The sequence below is a fragment of the Pongo pygmaeus genome, chromosome 18 (genome assembly GCF_028885625.2).
Source record: "Pongo pygmaeus isolate AG05252 chromosome 18, NHGRI_mPonPyg2-v2.0_pri, whole genome shotgun sequence".
In the NCBI taxonomy this organism is placed as follows: domain Eukaryota; kingdom Metazoa; phylum Chordata; class Mammalia; order Primates; family Hominidae; genus Pongo; species Pongo pygmaeus.
The window spans coordinates 24,416,968-24,441,815 of record NC_072391.2 but is presented as its reverse complement, the minus strand read 5'-3'; the positions used below and the strand labels follow the sequence as shown (position 1 = coordinate 24,441,815).

Below are 24,848 nucleotides of genomic sequence, written 5' to 3'. Positions count from 1 at the left end.
AAAGTGGTATACAAATGATCAATGCTTAGGAAAGTATTGAATTAGCAGGTAGTTAGAGGGAAATAACAAAATCAAACTTATAAATATTTATATGAAATACTCATTTGAAATATTTCTTTTTACTATTTATTTATTTTTTTTTAGACAGTGTCTTGCTCTGTCACCCAGGCTAGGCTTGCAATGATACAATCATAGCTCATTGCAACCTCCAACTCCTGGGCTCAAGAAATCCTCCCACCTCAGCCTCCCCAGTAGCTGAGACCACAGGCACATGCCACCACATTCAGCTAATTTTGTAAGTTTTTTGTAGAGGTGAGGCTCTCAATATGTTACCTGGGCTGGTTTCAAACTCCTGGACTCCAGTGATCCTCCTGCTTCAGTCTCCCAAAGCGCTGGGATTACAGGCATGAGCTACCAGGAGTGGCCAGGTTTCTTTCTCTTTCTTTCTTTCTTTTTTTTTTTTTTTTTTTTTTTTTTTTTTTTTTGAGATGGAGTTTCACTCTTGTCGTCCAGGCTGGAGTGCAGTGGTGTGATCTCGGCTCACTGCAACCTCCACCTCCCTACCGGGTTCAAGCAATTCTTCTGCCTCAGCCTCCCGAGTAGCTGGAATTATAGGCACCCGTCACCATGCCCGGCTAATTTTTGTATTTTTAGTAGAGACAGGGTTTCACCATGTTGACCAGGCTGGTCTCGAATTCCTGACCTCAGGTGATCCACACACCTTGGCCTCCCAAAGTGCTGTGATTACAGGCTTGAGCCACCGTGCTTGGCCCCAGGTTTCTTCTTATTTAGTGCAAATATATATGACATAGTAAATCAGAGATCAGCAAACTTCTTTAAAGTACCAGATGGTTAATATTTAAACATTTAAAACATATAGGCCAGGCATAGCAGCTCGTACCTGTAATCCCAGCACTTTGGGAGGCCAAAGCAGGAGGATCACTTGAACCCAGGAGTTCAAGACCAGCTGGGCAATGTGGCAAAACCCCATTTCTACCAAAAAAAAAAAAAAAAGATGACAAAAATTAGCCGGGTGGCACGCATCTGTAGTCCCAGCTACTTAGGACACTGAGGTGGGAGGTTCGCTGGAGTCCAGAAGGTTGAGGCTGCAGTGAGCTGAGATTATGCCACTGCACTTCAACCTAGATGACAGGGTGAGACTCTGTGTCAAAAAAACCACAACAACAAAAAAGAGAGGCTCATTTTATACATTTCCTGCACCAAAGCTGGTAGCAACCATTTTTCTAAGAAGCCCTGGTTCTTTTAGTCAAAAATGGTATTTAGAGACCAAAATCTTGGTGCTGGGAATGCACATAATATTTGAATTTATAAATAGTAATTGTGTCCAAGGTATGCCCTGGCTTCTCTAGAGATCCTGACAGGTCCCCTAAAACTCTTCTTCACTTTTTCTGGCCCGGACACTAATCCTCACCTGTGGCTCTTACACCTGGCCAGGTGCTTGAGAATAAAGAGTCAATCATGTCCTCTGGTTGCCCTTGCAGAGGCAGAAACATGCAAGATTTTTCAATAACCAAAGTCAAATCCACTTTCAGGTTAACCTTCAATTAACTTTAAAAATCCAGCTACCAGAAACCGTATTCCCCAGTAATCTTGGATAATTGAGGTTTTGCTACAAAAATAAGTACAGGGGATTTTAATGAAAGCATCTGACCTGCAATTTACAGGAGTCACAAAGTCAGATGTCCACATGAGCCAGAGCAGCTAATGAAAATGAGTAAAGAGGGCTGGGTATAAGACAGCATGGAATGGGAAGAATTGGGGTGAACTGGGAACACATTACCCATCCAAGGAGAGCAGCTGCTAGTCAAATCTAGCAGAACATGGTCATGCGGGGACAACTGTCACATCTTTCTGACTTTTCAAAAGATGAAGAAAATCCACTTTTTAAAAAAATGTGAAATCTCATCATTTTGAAATGGCAATGGATTAAAGTCTTTTGTTAAAACTTTATTGAAACATAATTTACATATAATAGAATGCATCATTTTTAAGCATATTGTTTGATGAGTTTTCACAAGTGTATGTATTTAATGAACCACCATCCCATTCAAGATCTAGAATATTTTCATCGTCTCCAAAAGGCTCCCTGTACAACTTTTAGTCAATCCACTATTCACCCAAGGCCCAGATATTTACTAATCTGCTTTCTGTCACAATAGATTAATTCATATTTTCTAGGGGTTCATATAATGGAATTCTATAGTATGTATTCTTACGTGTTTAGCTTTTTACTCAGCATAATATTTTTATATACGTCCATGTTTTATGTATCAATAGTTGGTTCCTTTTTATTACTGAATGGAATCCCATTATGGATATGCCGTAATTTATTTATTTCTTCCCCTGTAGGTGGACGTGTGGATTGCTTCTAGGTGGGGGCTATTATGAATAAGTGAACATATATGTACAAGTCTGTGTGTGAACGTATGTTTTTCTCCTGGATAAGTAAAAGTGGAATTGCTGGGTCATATGATAAGTGTCCATTTAACTTTTTTTTTTTTAATATAGAGACAGGGTCTTACTATGTTACCAAGGCTGGCCTCAAACTCCTGGGCTCAAGCAACCCTCCTGGCTTGGCCTCCCAAAGTGCTGGGATTACAGGCGTGAGCCACTGCACCTGGCTTCCTTAACTTTATTTTTATTATTATTATTATTATTTTGAGATGGAGTCTCACTCTGTCACCCAGGCTGGAGTGCAATGGCACAATCTCGACTCACTGCAACCTCTACCTCCTGGGTTCAAGCGATTCTCCTGTCTCAGCCTCCCAAGCAGCTGGGATTACAGGCATGTGGCACCACTCCCAGCTAATTTTTTTGTATTTTTAGTAGAGACAGGGTTTCACCATGTTGGCCACAGAGTTTCAAACTCCTGACCTCAAGTGATCCACCCACCTTGACCTCCCAAAGTGCTGGGATTACAGGTGTGAGCCACCGCACCTGGCAACTTTATAAGAAACTATATCAAACTGCTTTCCAAAGTGACTGTACCATTTTGCATTCCAACCAGTTGTGTAGGAGAGTTCCGGTTGCTACAAATCCTCACCAACACTAGATACTATCAGTCCTTCTAGTGGGTGTGAAGTGATAGCTCATTGTGGGTGGTTTTGATCTGCATTTCTCCAGTGACTAATGATGGTGAGCATTTTTTCACGTGCTTATGGGCCATTCATATTTCCTCTTTTATGGTGTCTATTCAAATCATTGGCCCATTTTTTGTTGAACTGTTTGTCTTATTATTTAGTTGTAAGAGTTCTTTATATATTCTGCATAGAAGTTCTTTGTCAGATGTACGTATTCCAAGTATTTTCTCCCAGGAGCTTGCTCTCTCATTTTCTCAACCATGTCTTTTGAAAAGCAGAAGATTTTAATTCTAATAAAGTACAATTTATAAGTTTTTTATGATTCATGATTTTAGTGTCCTATCTGAAGATCTTTGCATATCCTAAGGTTACACAGATTTTCTTCTATGCTTTCTTCTGGGTGTTTTATAGTTTTATTAGGTCTATGAACCATTTGAAGTTAGTTTTTGCATATAGTGTGGGGTAGGAGTTAAGATTCCCTTCATATGGACAACTATTTGTTTCAGCATTTGTTGTTGAAAAAATTACACTTTTAATTTTTTTACGTTTTAATCTTTCTTTTAAATAGAGACAGGTTGTCACTGCGTTGCCCAGGCTGGTCTCAAACTCCTGGGCTCAAGTGATCCCAGTACTTTCTTGGCCCAAAGAACTGGAATTACAGGTGTGAGCCACCATGCCCGGCCAAGACTACACTTTCTTCGTTGAATTACCTTGGCAAGTTTGTAGGTCTATCAGAGCTCCTTAATCCAATGATCAGTAGATCTATCATTACACCAATACCACACTGTCCTGATAAATGCAACTTACAGTAAGTGTTGATATCACATAGAAATGTCTTTCAACTTGTTTTTATTTTTCATAAGTTTTTTAAAATTTTGTTTTGAAGTGTGTGTGTGTGCATGTGTACACATGCATGTGTGTCTGATTTTGTTTTGTTTTTGCTGTTTTAGTTCTTTTGCTTTTCTCTATATATTTTAGAATCAGTTTGTCAATTTCTACAAAAATTCCGCTGGGATTTTGGTTGAAATTGAGTAGACTCTAGAGGTTAGGAGTGAGTTGACTCTAGAGGTTAATTGACATCTTAACAATATTGAGTCTTCTAATCCATGGGCATGGTATAGCTCTCCATTTATCTAAGCTTTCTTTTCATTTAAATGCTAAAAAATCCGACAAGGTGCCAAGACAATTAAATGGGAGAAAAAATAGTCTGGGTGCTGGGACCAGTGGATATCTACATGAAAAACAATGAAGTTGGATTCCTATCTCACACTATATACATAAATTAATTCAAAATGAATCAAAGACCTAAATATAAGAGCTGGAACTATAAAGTCCTTAGAGTAAAGCATAGAAACAAATCTTCAGGACCTTGGATTAGGCAGTAGAGTCTTAGATATGAAACCAAAGCACACACACAAAAAAGAAATATAGAGAAATTCGGCATCATCAAACTTAAAAACTTTTGTTCTTCAAAGGACACCATCAAGAAAGTAAAAAGACAACACACAGAGAAGGAAAGACAATGTTTGCAAGTCCTGTCTGTTAAGGGACTTGTGTATAGAATATATAAATAACTCTTGCAACTCAGTAATAAAAAGATAAATAGCCCAGTTAAAAAATGATGAAGGATCTGAATAGACATTTCTCCAAAGAAGTTATAGTGGCCATATAATGGATCTAATGGCCAATATACAAGCCTGTGAGAAGAAGTTCAACATCATAGCTATCAGGAAAACACAAATTGAAACCAACATAAGATATCACTTCACACCCCACTAAGGTAGCTGTAATAATTTTTTTAAATGGATAATAAGTTTTGGAGAGGATGTGGAGAGATTAGAATTCTCACACACCAGGTGAAATTGTTAAGTAGTGCAGCCATTTTGGAAAACAGTCTTGCAGTTCCTCAAAAGGTTAAACATAGAATTACCATCGGACTCAGCTCAGGAGATCGAGACCACTCCTGGATATATAACCAAGAGAAATGAAACCTATTTCTACACAAAACTTATACATGATCATTCATAGCAGTATTATCATAACAGCCAAAAAGTAAAAACAACCCAACTGTCCATCAACTGATGAATGGATAAATAAAATATAGTCTCAACATAATATGAGATATTATTTAGCAATAGAAAGAAATGAAGCACTAATACATGCCGCAACATACCTTCAAAACACACTAAGTGAAAGAAGCCAGTCAGAAAAGACCACATATTGTGCAATTCCGTTTTTTGTTTGTTTGTTGAGACAGAGTTTCACTCTTGTCACCCAGGCTGGAGTGCAGTGGCACAATCTCTGCTCACTGCAAACTCTGCCTCCCAGGCTCAAGCAATTCTCCTGCCTCAGTCTCCTGAGTAGCAGGGATTACAGGCACATGCCACCACACCCAGCTAATTTTGTATTTTTACTAGAGACAGGGTTGCACCATGTTGGCTAGGCTGGCCTTGAACTCTTGACCTCAAGTGATCCACCCACCTCACCCTCCCAAATTGCTGGAATTATAGGCATGAGCCACTGTGCCCAGCCTGCAATTCCATTTTTATTAGGGGTGTCCAATCTTTTGGCTTCCCTGGACCACATTGGAAGAAGAAGAATTGTCTTGGGCCACTTATAAAATGGACTAACACTAACCATAGCTGATGAGCTAAGAAAAAAAAATCTCATAGTGTTTTAAGAAAGTTTATGAATTTGTGTTGGGCCACATTCAAAGCCATCCTGGGCTGCCTGTGGCCTGCGGGCCGCAGGATGGAAAAGCTTGATTTATATGAAACATCCAAAACAGGCAAATCTAGAGAGACAGAGAATAGATAAGTAGTTTCTGATGGGGAGGAGGAGGGTGGAGAGAGGAATGAGAAATAACTCCTAATGGGCATGGAGTTTTCTTTAGGGGAAATAAAGATGTTTTAAAATTGATTGTGATGATAGTTGAACAATGTGAATATACTGAAATCCAGTGAATTCTACACTTTAAATGAACACACAACAAAAAATGCTAAAACAAATAGTTGTCCATATTTTTTTAAAGGGAATCTTAACTCCTACCCCACGCTATATGCAAAAATTAACTTCAAGTGGTTCATAGACCTAATAAAACTATAAAACACTCAGAAGAAAGCATAGAAGATAATCTGTCTCATAAGAAAACTGAAACAGGGCTGGGCACGGTGGCTCACGCCTGTAATCCCAGCACTTTGGGAGGCCAAGGCGGGTGGAGCACCTGAGGTTGGGAGCTCGAGACCAGCCTGGCCAACATGGATAAACCCTGTCACTACTAACATAAAAGTAGCCGGGCATGGTGGTGCATGCCTGTAATCCTAGCTACTCAGGAGGCTGAGGCAGGAGAATTGCTTGAACCCGGGCGGTGGAGGTTGCAGTGAGTCGAGGTCACACCATTGCACTCTAGCCTGGGCAACAAGAGCAAAACTCTGCCAAAAAAAAGAAGAAGGAAGGAAGGAAGGAAGGAAAGAAAAGAAAAGAGAGAGAAAGAAGTAAAGAAAAAGAAAGAAAGAAGAAAGAAAGAAAGAGAGAAAGAAGAAAAGAAAGAAAGAAAGAGAGAGAAAGAAAGTAAGAAAGAAAGAAAGAAAGAGTTTTCCACATTTATTGTTTTTGCATTTGCTACCAGGAACATTTACCGTGAGTTCAGGGCCAATGTATAGTCAGCAATCTGTGACTCTGAAGCATGACAATTGGTGTCTCTTTTCTGTGTGCACACATGGACTCAGTCTCTACTTTACTTGTTTGGATTGGGATAAGCTGTACACTGATTCAATCCCTTCTCCATAAACTGTGTATACATTCCAAACACAGACCAGCTATCACCGTGGGGGTGAAATCTGACCAGAACATCATAAAGTTGTTTGCAGCACTTACTGAGTTTTATTTGGCTAATGACCCAAGGGGCCAGACTAGTTAGATGCTCAGCCAGTACTCAACACACTTCTGCTATTTGCCTACCATTGTAACAACTTTGCTACATGTAGTCCTGTTGTTTACTTAAACATTTTTCTTTAAATCAATTTCCCTTTTTTTACTTAAGTGCGTTGATGAACATAAAGCAAAAGTCAGTATCTCTTGCCATAAGTAGAAGGTGGCTCTTAAAAATAAGCCCAGTGAAAACAGAATGTTACCCATTCTAACCAGATACTGTTGTCTGAGCCCGAGGCCTCATTGTTAAACCTGGAGATTAGAAGGGTTGGAGAGGTGTTAAGGACCTGTTGGTACCAAGCTGAGACTTTCTCCTTGACTAAATCAGAATAATTACATGAGAATAGAAAACGGTAGACATTCTAGAGGCCCTTTATTTCTTCTACGACTACCTATTGGAACCTAATGTGATGTTCACGTATGTGGCTTTGGGGTGCTAGACTATACAAGGCAGACGAAGCCCTGGTTCTTCCCATATGCTTGAGTCATGGCAAACATTTAGTACTTTGATGTTGCTCTTGTGGTTGCTATTATAATAACTGTTATTACTTTATTATTTCAGAGCAATGATTAGACCTTCTGGGGAAAGTTGGGAGTGGGGTTAGTCTATGAACATCCTCTTACAGCCATGATGGCCTGGGCAGGCACATAGAGTTTAATTTCTATCAGAGAATGGAGTTGGAGGTGGGGTGCAGTGGCTCACACCTGTAATCCAAGCACTTTGGGAAGCCAATGCAGGTGGATGGCTTGAGCCCAGGAGTTCGAGACCAGCCTGGGCAATATGGCAAAACCTTGTCTCTATTGAAAATACAAAAATTAGCTGGGTATGGTGGCATGCACCTGTAGTCCCAGCTACTCAGGTGGGAGGATCACCTGTAGTCCCAGCTACTCAGGTGGGAGGATCACCTGAGCCCGGGAGGTGGAGGTTGCAGTGAGTCAAGATGGTGCCACTGCACCCCAGCCTGGGCAACAGAGAAAGAGCCTGTCGAGAGAGAGGAGAGAGAAAGAGAGAGAGAGAGAGAGAGAGAGAGAGAGAACAGAGTTGGAGAAGAAAGCGCTTCATGCTTTGGCCAAGACCTCTTCTGGGGAAGGAAGGTGAGAGATGTTACTGTGTCAGATAATTGGATCAGGAGTGAATATGCTTGGGCAGGTTTAACATCTCTGTTTAGACGTGAAGGTCTGACCTTATACATCTGGATATTCTGTGGGGTGTCAGGCACTGTGGGGTGTCAGGGACAGAGAGCTGCTGCCCTCAAGGGGCTTGCGATCTCCTGGGAGAAGCCACAGGCACAAGAAACTAGAACACAGGATAAAACAAGGGTCAATTTATTTTACTGTTAAGCTTCTTATGGGTGCAAATGGCAGGCATCCAATTTGGATATGCATAAATAAGAAAGAAAATGTATTGGTTCCATATCTGATGGGGCCAGGAATGAATGGCTTCAGGCATGGCTGGATCCAGGTGTTCAAATGGCGGTCAGAAATTTCTCTCCATCTCGTGCCTCTTCTTTCCTCTGTATTGGCTTTATTCTCAGGCAGCCTTCCCATTTGGGCTGCCAAATACCACTAGCTTAGTAGGCTTAGTTAAAAGTGAGGTCTCTCCTTCAGTTATTCCAATATAAACTAATAGAATTGAGTCCTAATGTTCCAGTTTGAGTCACATGCACATCTCCCAGAGCTAAGAGGAGAGATCAGCCTGGCAACTCACACCAACTGAGATGAAAGGGACAGCGGGATACCTTCACCTGAAACCTCAGAGCAAGGGGGATAGTATGCTGGGCACAGAGGAACCACACTGCCCAGCATGGTGCCCCCAGAAGGGAGAGGCTCTCAGAGGGGGTGAGGGTCCAGCCTGAAGTCAGGAGAGCTTCATGGAGGAAGTGGCCTTTGATCTGGACCTTAAAGATCAAATACAACTGGGGCTCCAGGAATAGAGCTGGGATGCTCCTGCCGCAGGTTCCTGCTCTGTGTCCAGAGAGAAGGGAGGGGGAAGCAGGAATGTCCTTAGAAACCCTCACGTGCCATAACAAATACCTGGTGATCTTCACAAGAACCTGCCCTCTCATGCATATGGGAAGCAGAGTCTCAGAAAACTCTGGCATTCTTCATCCACGACCCATACTCTCCAACCTCAATGCTCCGGACACAACCTCACCCCATTCGAATTCGTATCCATGGAACATCCTTTTTTTCTTTTCTTTTTTTTTTTTTTTTTTTTTTTTTTTGAGACGGAGTCTCACTCTGTCATCCAGGCTGGAGTGCAGTGGTGCGATCTCAGCTCAGTGCAATCTCGGCTCACTGCAACCTCCACCTCCCAGACTAAAGCAGTTCTCCTGCCTCAGCCTCCCGGGTAGCTGGGATTACAAGGGCCCGCCACCAGCTAATTTTTGTATTTTTAGTAGAGACAGGGTTTCACTATGTTGGCCAGGCTAGTCTCAAACTCCTGACCTCAGGTGATCCTCCTGCCTCAGCCTCCCAAAGTGCTGGGATTACAGGCATGAGCCACCGCACCTGGCTGGAATGCCCTTTTCAAATCCCAGCTTTGATGGCATCACACCCTCATGCCTCCAAAGGTTCCAGTTCTCTTGGGATTGAAACCCTAATCTGTAACACAGTCCACAAGCCCTTGTGTGGCCTGGCCCTGCTCACCCCTGCAGGCTCCCTCCCCACCCCTGCAGGCTCCCTCCCCACCCCTGCAGGCTCCTTCCCCACTTCAGCCTTCCCCCTTCCCCTCCCCTCTCCTATCCTTTAACCTCAGCTCCTCCATCACTTCTCCAAGGACTCTCAGACCCGGTCAGGCCTCCGTTTTCTAATAAAAATCGCTGACACTTAGGTGCCAGGCATGAATCTACCCTCTCCATATTTTCATGCAGCCAGCCTCCATGACACTGTTATCAGATGGAAGCTGTAATTATCCCCATTTTATGGATGAGGAAACTGAAGGACTGAGAAGGAGATTTGCTCAAAGTCACACAGCTAGAAAGCAGCAGTGCTGAGAGTCAAAGCCAGAAATTTCCCAGGAGTTCGAGGCTGCAGTGAGCCATGATCATGCCACTGCACTCCAGCCTGGGCGACAGAGTGAGACCCTGTCTCAAACAAACAAACAAAAAGCCAGAAAATTTGGTTACAGAATCCTTATTCTAAACCACCACCCTTTAATGCCTCTAGCATCTCAGGGCATGGGGTCCCAATCTTTCCTGTCATGTTTCATAGCTCTGCATTTTTGATGGATTCTTTGCTTAACATCTGTCTTACCCACTGACAGCTAGTGACAATGGAAACTGGCATACTGAGGACCTGGCCTGTGCTAGGCTCAGTATATAGCACTTTTTGTGCATCACCGAATTTCACCCTCTCAGCAATCCTGTAAGTTACATGTAATTGTTACAGTAAGTCTTCACTTAACATTGTTGATATGTTCTTGGAAACTGCAACTCTAGGCTAAAAGATGTCTAATGAAATCAGTTTCACCATAGGCTAATTGATATCCACAAGAGTTAAGCTCCTACGGCCTATTTCTGGTCACAAAAAAAGTCACCAAATTTCTAAGTAAAGACCAAAATGCTTCTAATATTAAACATTGAAATAAATATGAGCTATACATACATTTAAGAAAGATTAAGACCAGGTGCAGTGGTTCACGCCTGTAATGCCAGCACTTTGGGATGCTGAGGTGGGTGGATCACTTGAGCTCAGGAGTTTGAGACCAGCCTGGACAACACAGTGAAACCCTGTCTCCACTAAAAATACAAAAATTCACTGATATGGTGGTGTGCATGCCTGTAATCCCAGCTACTTAGGAGGCTGAGGTGGGAGGATCGCTTGAGCCTAGGAGGTAGAGATTGCAGTGAGCCATGATTGCGCCACTGCACTCCAGGCTGGGTAAGAGAGTGAGACCCTATCTGAAAAAAGAAAAAGAAAACGAAAGATTAATAAAAAACAAGTAAGATCATTATTTACTCACTTACTCAGTTCAAAGTCACAGTGGCCACAGCCTATCTCCGCAGCTCAGGCCACAGGCGGGAACCCACCCTAGACAGGACACGTTCCACTGCAGAGCACTCACACACAGTCACACTCCCTCACCTGGGACCATGCAGACACATCATGGGGAGGACATGTAAATTCCATAGACAGTGGCCCTGGCTGGAAATCTACTTTCTTTTCTCATCAACGTTACAATGAAACATTGAACAATACGATGTCGTTTGAGGACTTGCTATACCACATTTTATGCACAGAGAACCTGAGTTGAGAGTTTAAGTCACTTGTTCACTAGGTTATGAATTCCCAAAGGGCAAAAAACCTTGTCCATTTTGCTCATTGAGTCCAGAAGGACCATTTGAGTGCCTGGCATATAGTAGGCATTCAATAAATGCATTTTGGTTGATTAGATGGATAGATGGATTGATGATGGATAGCCAAAGGAAGGAAGAAAAGAAGGAAAAAAGGGAGGGAGGGAGGAAGGAAGGTAAAGAGGGAGGAAGAACGGGGACGTACTGCCGACCAGTTCCTGGACGTGACTGGGACATCCTCGCAGGCAAGGCTGGTGTCCCAGCTGATGTGCGTCCCCATGCCTCTCTGCAGGTGCCACCATGCATGTGAAGAAGTACCTGCTGAAGGGCCTGCATCGGCTGCAGAAGGGCCCCGGCTACACGTACAAGGAGCTGCTGGTGTGGTACTGCGACAACACCAACACCCACGGCCCCAAGCGCATCATCTGTGAGGGGCCCAAGAAGAAAGCCATGTGGTTCCTGCTCACCCTGCTCTTCGCCTCCCTCGTCTGCTGGCAGTGGGGCATTTTCATCAGGACCTACTTGAGCTGGGAGGTCAGCGTCTCCCTCTCCGTAGGCTTCAAGACCATGGACTTCCCCGCCGTCACCATCTGCAATGCTAGCCCCTTCAAGTAGGTGGCCCCGGAGCGCACAGCTGGCCTCAGCAGACGGGCAGTTCTCTTCCTCTCTTTTCTTCCCTTCTACCTTTCCTTTCCTTCCTTTCCTTCTTTCTCCTTTCTCTCCTTCTCTTTCTTTCTCCCCTTTCTTCCTTCCTTTCTCTGTTTATTACTTTTCCTTCCTTCCTTTTTCTTCCCTTTCTTCTTTTTTCTTTTCTTTCTTTCCTTCCTTCTTTCTCTTTCTCCTCCTCTCTGTCTTTCCATTTGCTTTCATCTTTTTGCAGCAACTAAGATTCAAACTTCATAAACTTTTGGCCAGGTGCAGTGGCCTGTAATAACAGCACTTTGAGAGGCAAAGACAAAAGGATCCCTTGAGGTCAGGAGTTGGAGAACAGCCTGGGCAACATAGCAAGATCCCACTTCTAAAAAAATAATAATTTTTTTTTAATTAGCCAGACGTGGGGGCACATGTCTGTGGTCTGAGCTGCTTAGGAAGCAGAGATGGGAGAACTGCTTGAGCCCAGGAGCTCGAGGCTGCAGTGGGCTGAGATGGCGCCACTTGAGTTTCAAGTCAAGGCTAAGAAAAAATAATTAATTAAAAATAAAAACAAGAAGATGCCACTGCACTCCAGCCTGGGTAACAGATCCTGTCTCTTAAAAATAAAAAAATCATAAGTGTCCTAGGCTTAGAGAGAACCTTGGGCACCCTCTGTGCCTATTTATTGATTCCACGCGTGTCTCAGGCAGGCTGGTGCCTATTTATCGATTCCACGCGTGTTTATGGAACACCTACTATGTGCCAGGCACTGTTCTAGGCAACACAAATACAACAGTGAACAAAACACAGTCCCTGTCCTCTTCACAGCCTGCCAGAGAAAACAGGCCCCACAAAGTTGTCCCCACAAATATCAAATTCATTATCATTATGATGATAAAAAATAAAACAACTCGGCCAGGCACCGTGGCTCATACCTGTAATCCCAGCACTTTGAGAGGCTGAGGTGGACAGATCACTTGAGTTCAGGAGTTTGAGACCAGTTTGGCCAACATAGTGAAACCTCATCTCTACTAAAAATACAGGCGATGCCTATAATCTCAGCTACTTAGGAGGCTGAGGCACAAGAATTTCTTGACCCTGAGAGGCAGAAGTTGTAGTGAGCTGAGATTGCATCACTGCACTCCAGCCTGGGCAACAGAACAAGACCCTGTCTCAAAAATTAAAAAATAAATAAATAAAACAACTCTTCAACAAATGCTTACGATATGCCAGGCACTGTGTTCAGTGTTCTTTGGGTAACTGTTGTCATTCTAATCCACACAACCACCCTAGGATTGGGAACTCCTAGGTTGACAGGTGAGGAGTTTACAGTTCACAGGTGAGGAGATGGAGGTTCAGAGAAGTAAGTGAGCTTGCCTGGAGACACACAGTGGACGACTGTGGGATTTGAACCCAGGCCTGACGTGATCCCAGAGCTGCTACTTTTTAAGTAGCTCTTCCAGGTTGCCTGTTCTCCATTCTCCACTTGATACCAAGGCCTGTGAAGGGGACACATGAGGAGACCCAACCTAGTCAGGGTTGTGGAGAGACAGGGAGTCAGTCCAAAAACAAAAAATAAAAAAAAAGTGTCCTAAGGAATGAGTAGAAGTTGGCCAGGTAGAGTGAAGAGAGTGCCCCCAGTGGTGGACACAGCAGGTGCAGCTGGTGAGAAGCTTGGTGCATTCAAGGAACTGAAAGAAGGGCTGAGTCACAGAAAACATTTTTATCCAAAAGAGAGTCCTGACCGGGCACAGTGGCTCACGCCTGTAATCCCAGCATTTTGAGAGGCCAAGGTGGGTGGATTACTTGAGGTCAGGAGTTCGAGACCAGCCCACCCAACATGGTGAAACCCCATCTCTACTAAAAATACAAAAATTAGCCGGGTGTGCTGGCACATGCCTGTAATCCCAGCTACTCAGGAGGCTGAGGCAGGAAAATCACTTGAACTTGGGAGGTGGAGGTTGCAGTGAGCCGAGATCTCGCCACTGCACTCCAGCCTAGTTGACAGAGCAAGACCTTGTCTCAATTTAAGAAAAAAAGAAAGAAAGAAAGAAAGAAAGAAAGAGAAAGTCCTGACTGGGCACGGGCACAGTGGCTCAGGCTTGAAATCAGAACATGTTGGGAGGCCGAGGCTTAAGGATCACTTGAAGCCAGGAGTTCAAGGTCTGCATGGCCAACATGGTGAGATAGCATCTCTGTTTTCAAAAGTCCTGGAAGGGAATTCTCACACAGTGATTACTTTCCCAATTATCAGAAAGTCCCTTCTTTCTATTAATAGGGTTCTTCCTGCCTTGGTGGGTTCTTAGAGCTGCTCAAGAGAACCTTTAATAATAATAGAAACGACAGCACTCCATCTGGGCACTGATCCATGCACTTTATAAGCAGCACCTCACTGAATCTTCCCAACGATTCTCTGGGGTACTTATTTTTATCCCCCTGTTTTGTAGATGAGAGAACAGAGCCTCAGGGAGGTTAAGTTGCCCAAGATATTAAGTGGCATGCCAGGATTCAAACCTGGAGCCCATACAGTGCCCCATCAAGCTTCCCAGAAGCTGTAGACATCTAGGCTGTAATAACACCACCACCTGCACAGATGCCACCCTTCCCGATCCTCCTGTTCCTGTGTACACAGATTTAATGGTCAGGGAACTGGCATCAAAGGCCAATGTTAGCTCCGGCTGCTGTACACCTTTGTACCAGGACCTTGGCCTCTGTCCAGCATTTAATGCTCCTGCAGGAAGTTCTCCAGCCAGAGTTGGCACTTGTGGCCTCAATTACCGCACTTTGAGGCAGGGTCTTGGGTAAATTGGACATGAAGTGACTCGGGTGCAGGGCCCGGGCCCCCACGGGGCCTGGCAGAGATACTTCTTGATAGATCCATCTCTCACTGGCCACCACGTCCAACATGGGAGCGCCACAAGGCTGAGGGAAGACACTGGAGCCAGCCTCACAGTCCCATCCATTTTCCTTCTCCTGAAACTGGCTCCTGTTCCCAAAGTTGCTCCCTCCTGGGATGGAGATCTCAGAACCCCCATAAACATACCCACTGGAGCCCACCAAACCCAGATTCTAAGCTCACCTCTGCCCTTTATCAGTGGAATGAGCTTGCAAAATCACACCAATTCCTGGAGCCTCAGTTTCCTGATCTACATATGGGGACGGTAACAGACTTGTGGCAAACAGTAAATAAGACCTGGAAAGCACCTAGCACCTGGCACATGGTAAGCTATCAATAACCATGAGCCATTACAATTCTTCCTCACTCGAATGTGAATTTCATGAGGAAAGAGACCAGATCCCTCTTGTTTGCTACTGTATCGTCTGTGCCTTGCACAGTGCCTGGTACATAGTAGGTGCTCATTAAAATTTGGTGAATGAATGAGTGCATGGGTGGTGGAAGGACGGATGCGTGGGTGGGTGGATGGAGAGGTGGGTGCTTAGGTGGGGTGTTCCTCTTATACATAGTGGCAGCCATGCTGGAGTAACAGTGTGATACAGTTTGGCTCAGTGTCACCACCCAAATATCATATTGAATTGTAACCACCATGTGTCGAGGGAGGGACCTGGTGTGGGTGATTAGATCATAGGGGCGGCTTCCCCCATGCTGTTTTCGTGATAGTGAAACATCAGATCTCACAAGATCTGATGGTTTTAAAGTGGCAGTCTCCCCTGTGTTCTCTCTCTCTCTCTCTCTCCTGCCACCATGTAAGACATGCCTTGCTTCCCCCTTCACCTTCCACCATGATTGTAAGTTTCCTGAGACCTCTCTCCAGCCATGCAGAACTGTGAGTCAATTATACCTCTTCTGTTTATAAATCACCCAGTCTCAGGTAGTATCTTTATAGCAGTGTGAAAACAGACTACTACGGAGTGGGTCCCAGATTTCAGTTGCTCTGCTTTACAGATATTCATTCCTCCCCGCTAACCAGCCCTCTCCCCATCCAGGTATTCCAAAATCAAGCATTTGCTGAAGGACCTTGATGAGCTGATGGAAGCTGTCCTGGAGAGGATCCTGGCTCCTGAGCTAAGCCATGCCAGTGCCACCAGGAACCTGAACTTCTCCATCTGGAACCACACACCCCTGGTCCTTATTGATGAACGGAACCCCCACCACCCCATGGTCCTCGATCTCTTTGGAGACAACCACAATGGCTTAACAAGCAGCTCAGCATCAGAAAAGATCTGTAATGCCCAGGGGTGCAAAATGGCCATGAGACTAGTAAGTAGTCCCTGGGCACATATCAAGCAATGGGCCCCACTCAGTGAGGCTGATGGGTATTTCTTTTCCGTAGTAATTTGAGTCTCGCTGGGGAAAGACAAGATGAAAGCCAGAGCCTGTTTTGCTTGTTTGCAGAGATTTTAAAAAAATAGAAATTGTTGGCATGTTAGTCAAGACTCTTTTGGTATAAGTGATCCAGCTCACACTAGCTTAAGCAAAACAGGCGATTCATTGGCTCACATAACTAAGAAGTCCAGAGGTATAATGCCTTCAGGCAAGGCTGGATCCAGGTATTCTAATGAGGTCATCAGGAATCTTTCTCCATCTTGGTTCAACTTTTCTGTCAGGCGACTTCACTCTCAGGCAAGATCTCTCCATGTGGAGGGTCCCTTCAGTGCCCTTGCTTAGCAGTGGTCCCAGAAAAAGAGCTCTTTCCCTATAGTCCCAGCAAAGGTCCTAAGAAGACTCTTTAGGTCACATGCTCACCCCTAAACCAATCACTGTGGGCTACAGCAGGGGCTCTCATGATTGGCCAGTCCTGGGCCATGTGCCCTGGAATTGGGAGTGATGTCAGCCTCTGTGAGACCACATGGACTGAGCAAGGGGGAAGGTGGTTCCCTGAGGGAGGAATCAAGTCTTGTTATCAAAAGATAGGGGCATAAATATTGGGCAGGTGAAAAGCCACAGCTGTGCAGTACAGTCACATGCCAAGAAACAACTGCCCTGCACTGGGAGGCTGGTATGCCATTAGTTCTTAAGCCTAGAAGTGGGGAGAAGGTCCCCTGCCCGTGTCTCAGGATCTCCTGGGAGCTCTGTCACAATACACATCCCTAGGCCCCACTCCTGGAGAATCTGAGTGAGCAGTTCTGGGCCCAGGCCCAGGAATCTGTATTGACAACAGGCTCCCTGGTGATTCTGATAATCAGTCTTGGATGGGGATCCAGGAGGGGACCATACACTCCCCAGAGGGGGAGCCACTGCTTTGCTGCTCACACTCATGGCATTATGACTTCCACAACTGCTTTGTCCCCACCCCTTCACACAAACTAGCCAACGTCATATGGGGGATCTGCTGTGGTCACACCTTCCTTAACCTCCTGGACCTCAATTTCTTCATGATGATGAGGATAACAATGATACTTAGCTCCTAGCATTGCTGTGAAGCTTCAATGGGATTATAGATGTAAGACACTGGGAACAGAGCCCAGAACAGGGTAAGGATTAAGGGCTGCCATTACCTCCCCAAGGGGAGGCAGGGAGGCCCCCAGGAGTGGGCTGGCCAGGCGTGTTGGGAAGGGTGGTGTAAGAATGCCAGGGGAAGCTTCTCTATCCAGCCTCCCGGGTTCCAGCAGGGAGAACCAGCAGCAGCCTCATGGCCAAGGCCAGAGTCCCAGGGCCAAGTCTGTCACATGCCTGTGCGATGACTTGGATGTCATGAGAAGCCAGATGTGACCGGATGGAAGGGCACTCTGCACCCTGTGGTGGGCTCAGGGTGACTGGGTCTGTGTCTTTCCCAGGACAGATAAGAGGCAGCGTTTCCTGTGTGCTGAGTTTCTTCTTGGTTTTCATGGCCTCCAGGGTAGCTGCATCTGGAAGTCTGGCAGAGGCTGGAAAAGGAATCAGAAGTGTGTGTGTGTGTGTGTGTGTGTGGGTGTGTATGTGAGCATAAGTGTTGCGGCCACTTGTGTGAATCTATGTATGTGGGGTTCAGGGCTAGGATGGACGTGTGTTACAGTGACATGAGGCTGTGGAGGTCAGAGGGCGTCTTCTGTGTATGCCTCTGCACACATGACCATGTGTGTGTGTTTTTGCTCATGCATAATGGTACGAGTGGGAGTGAGGCTGGTGGCTGTAAACTGAGACACTGAGTCACCCTCCCTTGAAGGAGGGGACCAGCCTCTGTGCATGCCCATGAGTGGGTCACTGGCTGTGGATCACTTCCAAGAGGTTGCTGAGGGGTCTCCTAACCTCCCAGGCCTCACCCCCAGCAGCTGGGGGTGGGTGCACCAGCCTGATGAGGGGATCTTGTGATCAGCACGCAGCTGTGTATGAGGCGGCAGCCCTTGAGCAAGTGTGAGCATGGATGTGAACGTTTCTCACCACCAAGTTGCAGCCAGAAGGGCGGCTGGCAAAGCACACACAGCTCTTGCCCTGCTAGGGCCCTCGAGCAGTGGCTGGGGTCCTGCTAGCAGCTCCCACGCCACCCACAAAAACCCCTCTTGGCCTCCACAGTGTAGCCTCAACGGGACCCAGTGCACCTTCCGGAACTTCACCAGCGCTACCCAGGCAGTGACAGAGTGGTATGTCCTGCAGGCCACCAACATCTTTGCACAGGTGCCGCAGCAGGAGCTGGTGGAGATGAGCTACCCTAGCGAGCAGATGATCCTGGCCTGCCTGTTCGGAGCTGAGCCCTGCAACTACCGGTGAGAGCCACCCCAAGCCCACCCGGCCAGGCCCCTGCACCGAGAGGCAGTGGTGTGTTACAGTTGGGAGCACAGCCTGCCAGGGTTCAAATCCTGCCTGGCCACTTATCGGCTATCTGCAGCACAGTTTTCTGTGCCTCGGTGTCTTTTAGGTCCTGTTTCCTGGAGGCAGAGCCTGAGGCAGGGATGCATTGAAGAGCTCGCGAAACATTGAGAGGATTGTGTTAGGAAAAGTCTGCAGGGAAAGTGGGATAAGGAAGGAGGATTTGGAACATGTAGGAAAAGGAGAAAATAGAAAAAGAAAAAGGAAAGGCTGGGCGTGGTGGGTAGGTGGCTTACCCCTGTAGTCCCAGCACTTTGTGAGGCGGAGACGGGAGGATCGCTTGAGACCAGGAGTTCAAAACCAGCCTGGGTAATATAGTGAAACTCCGCCTCTAGAAAAAAGTAAAATAAATTAAATTTTAAAAGGAAGGAGGAAAAAGTTAAACAAGGATGTGGTCTCAGGTAAAGTCTAGGCTCAGCTTGATCTGTGGGAGAATCTGGAGCATAAACTGAACCAGAGTGGTCCTCATTTGAAGGAGGGGACCGGCCTTTCTGCGTGCCCCGTGAGTTGGTCACTGGCTGTGGGTCATTCCCAACAGGTTGACGAGGGGTGTCCTAACCTCCCGGACCTCACTCCTAGCAGCTGGGGTGGGTGCACCAGCCCGATGAGGGGATCAGGGTGGGCACCCAGGCATCTGTTGCCTCAGTTTTCTCATCTCTGAAGCAGGAACAATAATCGTAGCTTCTTCATAGGGTCATTGAGAAGAGTAAATGAGTAGGTTCATGGCAGCACCTAGAACAAGGCTATGAGGCCGGGCGTGGTGGCTCATGCCTGAAATCCCAGCACTTTGGGAGGCTAAGGCAGGAGGATCGCTTGAGGCCAGGAGTTCAAGACCAGCCTGAGCAACATAGCGAGACCTCATCTCTACAAAAAATCAAAAACCAACCAGATATAGTCGTGCTCACCTGTAATCCCAACTACTCAGGAGGCTGAGGAGGGAGGATCACTTGAGTCCCGGAGGTCAAGGCTACAGTGAGCTATGATCACGCCACTGCACTCCAGTCTGGGTGACAGAATGAGACACTGTCTCTAAAAAAAAAAAACAAAAAAAAAAACCCAAAGGTTATGTAAGTGTTTCCTGTAAATATTCTTTTTCCCTAACAACCTTTAATATGAGAGACTGGCAGAATGAGGGTAATGTTAACTCTGGAGGTCTAGGTCTTCTTGCAATTGACTCACAGATTCCCACCTCTTTGGCCTCCCAGCTCCTGGCAAACCAACCCTGGGTCTAAGCATCAGGTGTTGTCCCAGTCTCTAGGACAACCAGAAAGTGGGGGGGAATCTCCATTCTGTCCCCTCCTAACAGCCTCCAGAGAGCTCAGCTGGCAGAAGCACGTGGGAAGGAGGTCTGAGGATGAGCAGGAACACTGCTGAGGCCTCAGAGCCCCTCGTGGGCCTCCTGACCCAGCCTCCAGGCGTGGGGTATGCCACACACACCTCGGCCCCACCCCGGGTTTCAGCCAGTCCTGTTTCTGAGATTTGATGGTATCCTCCTTGATCTGGGGCCTCCAATGCTCACACTTCAGGCCTCTGTGGAAAAGAGCTTTTAGCTGAATCTTAATGCTATGGGCACGTGACAGGTTTCCAAGCTCACCTCCCAGGGACTGGGGTTGCAGGCAGCTCTCTGAACTCAGAACCTTCCAGAATCTCTAATGAGAATCTTCAGAAAGCTCTGGGGCCTCTGTCCCCTCAAAATGCACAGGTGCAACCAGACATGTGGCTCACACCTGTAAGCCCAACACTTTGGGAGGCCAAGGTGGGTGGATCACCTGAGGTCAGGAGTTCGAGACTAGCCTGGCCAACATGGCGAAACCTTGTCTCTACTAAAAATACAAAAATTAACCAGGCGTGGTGGTGCACATCTATAATCCCAGCTACTTGGGAGGCTGAGGAAGGAGAATCGCTTGAACCCCAGGGGCGGAGGTTGTAGCGAGCAGAGATCGCGCCACTGCACTTCAGCCTGGGCAGCAGAGCGAGACTCTGTCTTAAAAAGAAAAAAATAAATGCACAGGCACACATGGGCAGGGCTCTTGCACACAATGTCAAATAATTCAAGGCCACTAAGCAGGGCAGAGCAGCACATATGTCCCATTGAACAGATTAGCAAAAGGTGGTTCCCATAGGTGAAAGATTTCACTGATGGCGCCCTGCTGATGGGATACCCTCTTCCTTGAGGGCCACCCCATGGCCAGCTGGTCACAGTCTGTGTTTCAACCTCACTCTCTTGGCCAGTGTCCTTTGCTCAGGGCACACCCGCCAACCACACCTGCCATAAGGTTAGGGATACCAAACAGACTACTGTAACGTCCACAAGCACATTCATCTCACCCACTCAGCTGAAAGAGAGCTGTAACACTACAACTTCAAATGCATGGCCCATCTGCTCAGTGAGAACACACCTGGGAGCGAGAGTGGGACAGGAAAGTGAACCTGCTGTCAACTCCCTACCCATCCAACGGGATCCCAGTGTTCAAGGGCCTGTGTTCCACACACAGCCCAGCCCCGAAAGCTGTGCCGGCCACCTCATGGGTAGCTGGGCTGGACTGGGCTGGGTATAGCTGGCCTGTTGTCAACATGGCGCCCTCCGAAAGGAGCCCCATTTGAGTCATACGGGCTGAGGGTGAGGGACGGGTGGTCCCCCAAGGGAAGCTAAAGAACTGTTAGCAGAAACAGGGAAAAATAGCTGGCTGATGGGCCTCTAAAACCCCCAAATATTGGCCACATAACTTCTGCCATGTAGCCGTAGCGAGGGGTAGGGGGTAAGTGTAATGAAAGGGTCAAGGCTTGGGGTCTGGGGTTAGACCACCTAGACTCAAATCCTGGCTCCATCTTACAAGCTGTGTGACCTTGAACAAGTTTCTTAGCTTTGCTGTGCCTCAGTTTCCCTCCTCTGTAAAATAGAGGAGAGAACAGTACCTACCCTACAGGGTTACTTTGAATATTAAGTGAATTAATATGCATGAGTAACTGACCCTACTACTGGGCTCAATAAATAATAGTTATAACTATTATTTTTATAATACTTTTATAACCCACATTTTAGGCTGGGCCCAGTGGCTCATGCCTATAATCCCAGCAGTTTGGGAGGCCAAAGCTGGCAGATCACTTGAGGCCAGAGGTTCGAGACCAGCCTGGACAACAAGGCAAAACCCCATCTCTACTAACTATACAAAAATTAGCCAGGTGTGGTGGCGCGTGCCTGTAATCCCAGCTACTCAGGTGACCGAGGCATGAGAATCACTTGAACCTGGAAGGTGGAGGTTGCAGTGAGCCGGGGTTGTGCCACTGCACTTCCGCCTGGGCAACAGAGGGAGACTCTCTTAAAAAACAGCAACAAAAACAAAAACTCCCATTTGACAAGGAATGAAATTCAATTAATTATGCCAACATTTACTGGACCTTTCTCGTCCCTGTAGGTGTCAGGCACTATTCTAAGCACTTTGTGTGTTAAAATTGCTTTAACCTTGGCAATAAAGCCATGAGAAAGGAACTGTTATTTTCCCCTTATTTTTTTTAAGAGATGGGGTATCACTATGTTGCCCAGGCTGGTCTCAAACTCCTGGCCTCAAGTGATCCTCTCACCCCAGCCTCCCAAAGTGCTGGGATTACAGGCATAAGCCACCACGCCCAGCCTTCCCCATCATTTTATAGTTGCTGTAACCTGCCCAGAGAGGTTAAGTAACATCTCTGAAGTCACACAGTTGGTGAGTGGCAGAGCTAGCAGTCTGGGCCAGGCCCACCCCACGTCACTCTATTGCCTCATCAGACATGGTGATCGTCATCTTCCCTCCCTACCCACCTCTCCCAAGCCTATTTCCCCAGCCCTCGGCAGGTCCCAGTGAAAGGTACCACCCAGGCACCTTAGCATAGAGATCTCAGCCAGCTGCTCTCTGAGCTCTTCCTCACTCCCACAGTTGACTGGTCACCTGCCTTCCTGAGTCAGCCTTGGACACAGCTTGGACACAGCCTTGGACACAGCCTCTCTCTGCTCTCCCGGTGCTGGGCCCCGGACACTGTGGCCCCTGCTTCCTCCCTCTCTCTCTGACTCCATCCTGTCCCCCTCCTAACACGACAAACGCTGTAAAAGCAGCAGCTGCAGAATTAGGAAAATATGAGCCGCATGTGGACCCCAATACCAAACTGCCTGGACTTGAATGTCAGCTCAGTATATGACTGACTGAGCATGCTACTTAGCCTTTCTGTGCCTCAGTTTCCTCATCTGGAAAGTGGGGACAGTGAAATAACTGCATAGCATTATTGGGGGATTAAATGAGAACATATGCAAAGTACCAGGTGCAATGCCTGGCACACAGTAAACATGATGGGAGCATTTTTTAAAAAAGGCTTTTGGACCGGGCATGGTGGCTCACACCTATAATCCCAGCACTTTGGGAAGCCGAGGCAGGCAGATCACCTGAGGTCAGCAGTTTGAGACCAGCCTGGCCAACATAGTGAAACCCCATCGCTACTAAAAATACAAAAATTAGCTGGGTGCAATGGCTCACGCCTGTAATCACAGCTACTCGGGAGGCTGAGGTGGGAGGCTGAGGTAGGAGGCTGAACCCAGGAGGCAGAGGCTGCAGTGAGCTGAGATCATGCCACTGCACTCCAGCCTAGGAGACAGAGCGAGACTCCATCTCAAAAAAACAAATAAATAAATAAATAAATAAATAAATAAATAAATAAAAAGGCTTTTGGCCAGGTGTGGTGGCTCACTTAATCCCAGCACTTTGGGAGGCCGAGGAGGGAGAATCACTTGAGGCCAGGAGTTTAAGACCAACCTGAGCAACATAGTGAGACCCCCCCATCTCTACAAAAAACAATTTTTAAATAACAAAATTAGCCCGGTGTGGTGGTACACACCTGTAGACTCAGCTACTCTGGAGGCTGAGGGGGAAGAATCACTTGAGTTTGAGGCTGCAGTGAACCAAGAACACACCACTGCATTCCAGCATTCCAGCCTGGGTGACAGAGTGAGACTAAAATATATAGAGAGAGACTTTGTTGTTGTTGTTGTTGTTGTTGTTGTTGTTTTTGAGACAGAGTTTTGCTCTTGCCCCCAGGCTGGAATACAATGGCGTGATCTCCACTCACTGCAACCTCTCCCTCCCGGGTTCAAGTGATTATCACGTCTCAGCCCCCCAAGTAGCTGGGATGACAGGCGTGCACCACCACACCTGGCTAATTTTTGTTTTTTTGTTTTTGTTTTTGTTTTTTGTTTTGTTTTGTTTTTTGAGACAGAGTCTCACTCTGTCACCCAGGCGGCAGTGCAGTGGTGCTATCTCGGCTCACCACAAGCTCCACCTCCCGGGTTCACGCCATTCTCCTGGCTCAGCCTCCCGAGTAGCTGGGACTACAGGCGTCCGCCACCATGCCTGGCCAATTTTTTATATTTTTAGTAGAGACGGGGTTTCACTGTGTTAGCCAGGATGGTCTTGATCTCCTGACCTCATGATCCACCTGCCTCGGCCTTCCAAAGTGCTAGGATTACAGGCAGGAGCCACCGCGCCTGGTGTAATTTTTGTATTTTTAGTAGAGACGGTTTCACCATGTTTGCCAGGCTGGTCTCAAACTTGTGACCTCAGGTTATCCGCTGCCATAGCCTCCCAAAGTGCTGGGATTACAGGCATGAGCCACCGCGCCTGGCCTAGAGAGACTTTTTATTTAGGAATAGTTTTAGATTTACAGAAAAACCACAGCCTCCAACTCCTGGACTCAAGTGATCCTCCCTCCTCAGCCTCCAAAAGTACTAGGATTACAGATGTGAGCCACTGTGCTGGCCTTTGCTCTGTTCTTTGGAAAGGAGTCACTAAATTCAGACTACGCTCAGTGGAAGGGGAAGGGAGTGGCCAGCGGGAAAGGAGCATTGAGCTTCACCCCTCCTAGAGAGAAGAATATATATTGTTTGGAATTCTTCTGTAAAGGAACATTTATCTCTTCTCCTCCATTTATTTATTTATTCCATCATTTATTGACACAGTATGGACTCCTATAGATTTAGATTGCAATCCAGTTCCGTGTTATCTATTCTCTTACTTAAATTCTTCTAGCTTTGGCCACTCTGTCAGTTAGCGCCTGTGTGCCTTTGATATGTCCTCACCTGTGTGGGTTTTTTAACTTTTGCCTACTTTCTGGCACTACAGG

The 24,848-nt window shown here is 46.5% G+C and overlaps 1 protein-coding gene across 2 annotated transcripts in view; it reads left to right on the top strand.

The window, feature by feature from the left end:
• The window catches only part of LOC129016290 (amiloride-sensitive sodium channel subunit beta), a 109,940-nt gene that overhangs the window by 63,251 nt on the left and 21,841 nt on the right, over window positions 1-24,848 (top strand). For both annotated transcript variants that reach the window (XM_054455592.2, XM_054455593.2), the window contains exons 2-4: window positions 11,619-11,937; window positions 15,905-16,178; window positions 18,411-18,601. In XM_054455592.2, the coding sequence (XP_054311567.1) occupies window positions 11,627-11,937; window positions 15,905-16,178; window positions 18,411-18,601 (776 nt within the window). In that variant the 5' untranslated portion in view covers window positions 11,619-11,626. The remainder of the gene's footprint in view (window positions 1-11,618; window positions 11,938-15,904; window positions 16,179-18,410; window positions 18,602-24,848) is intronic.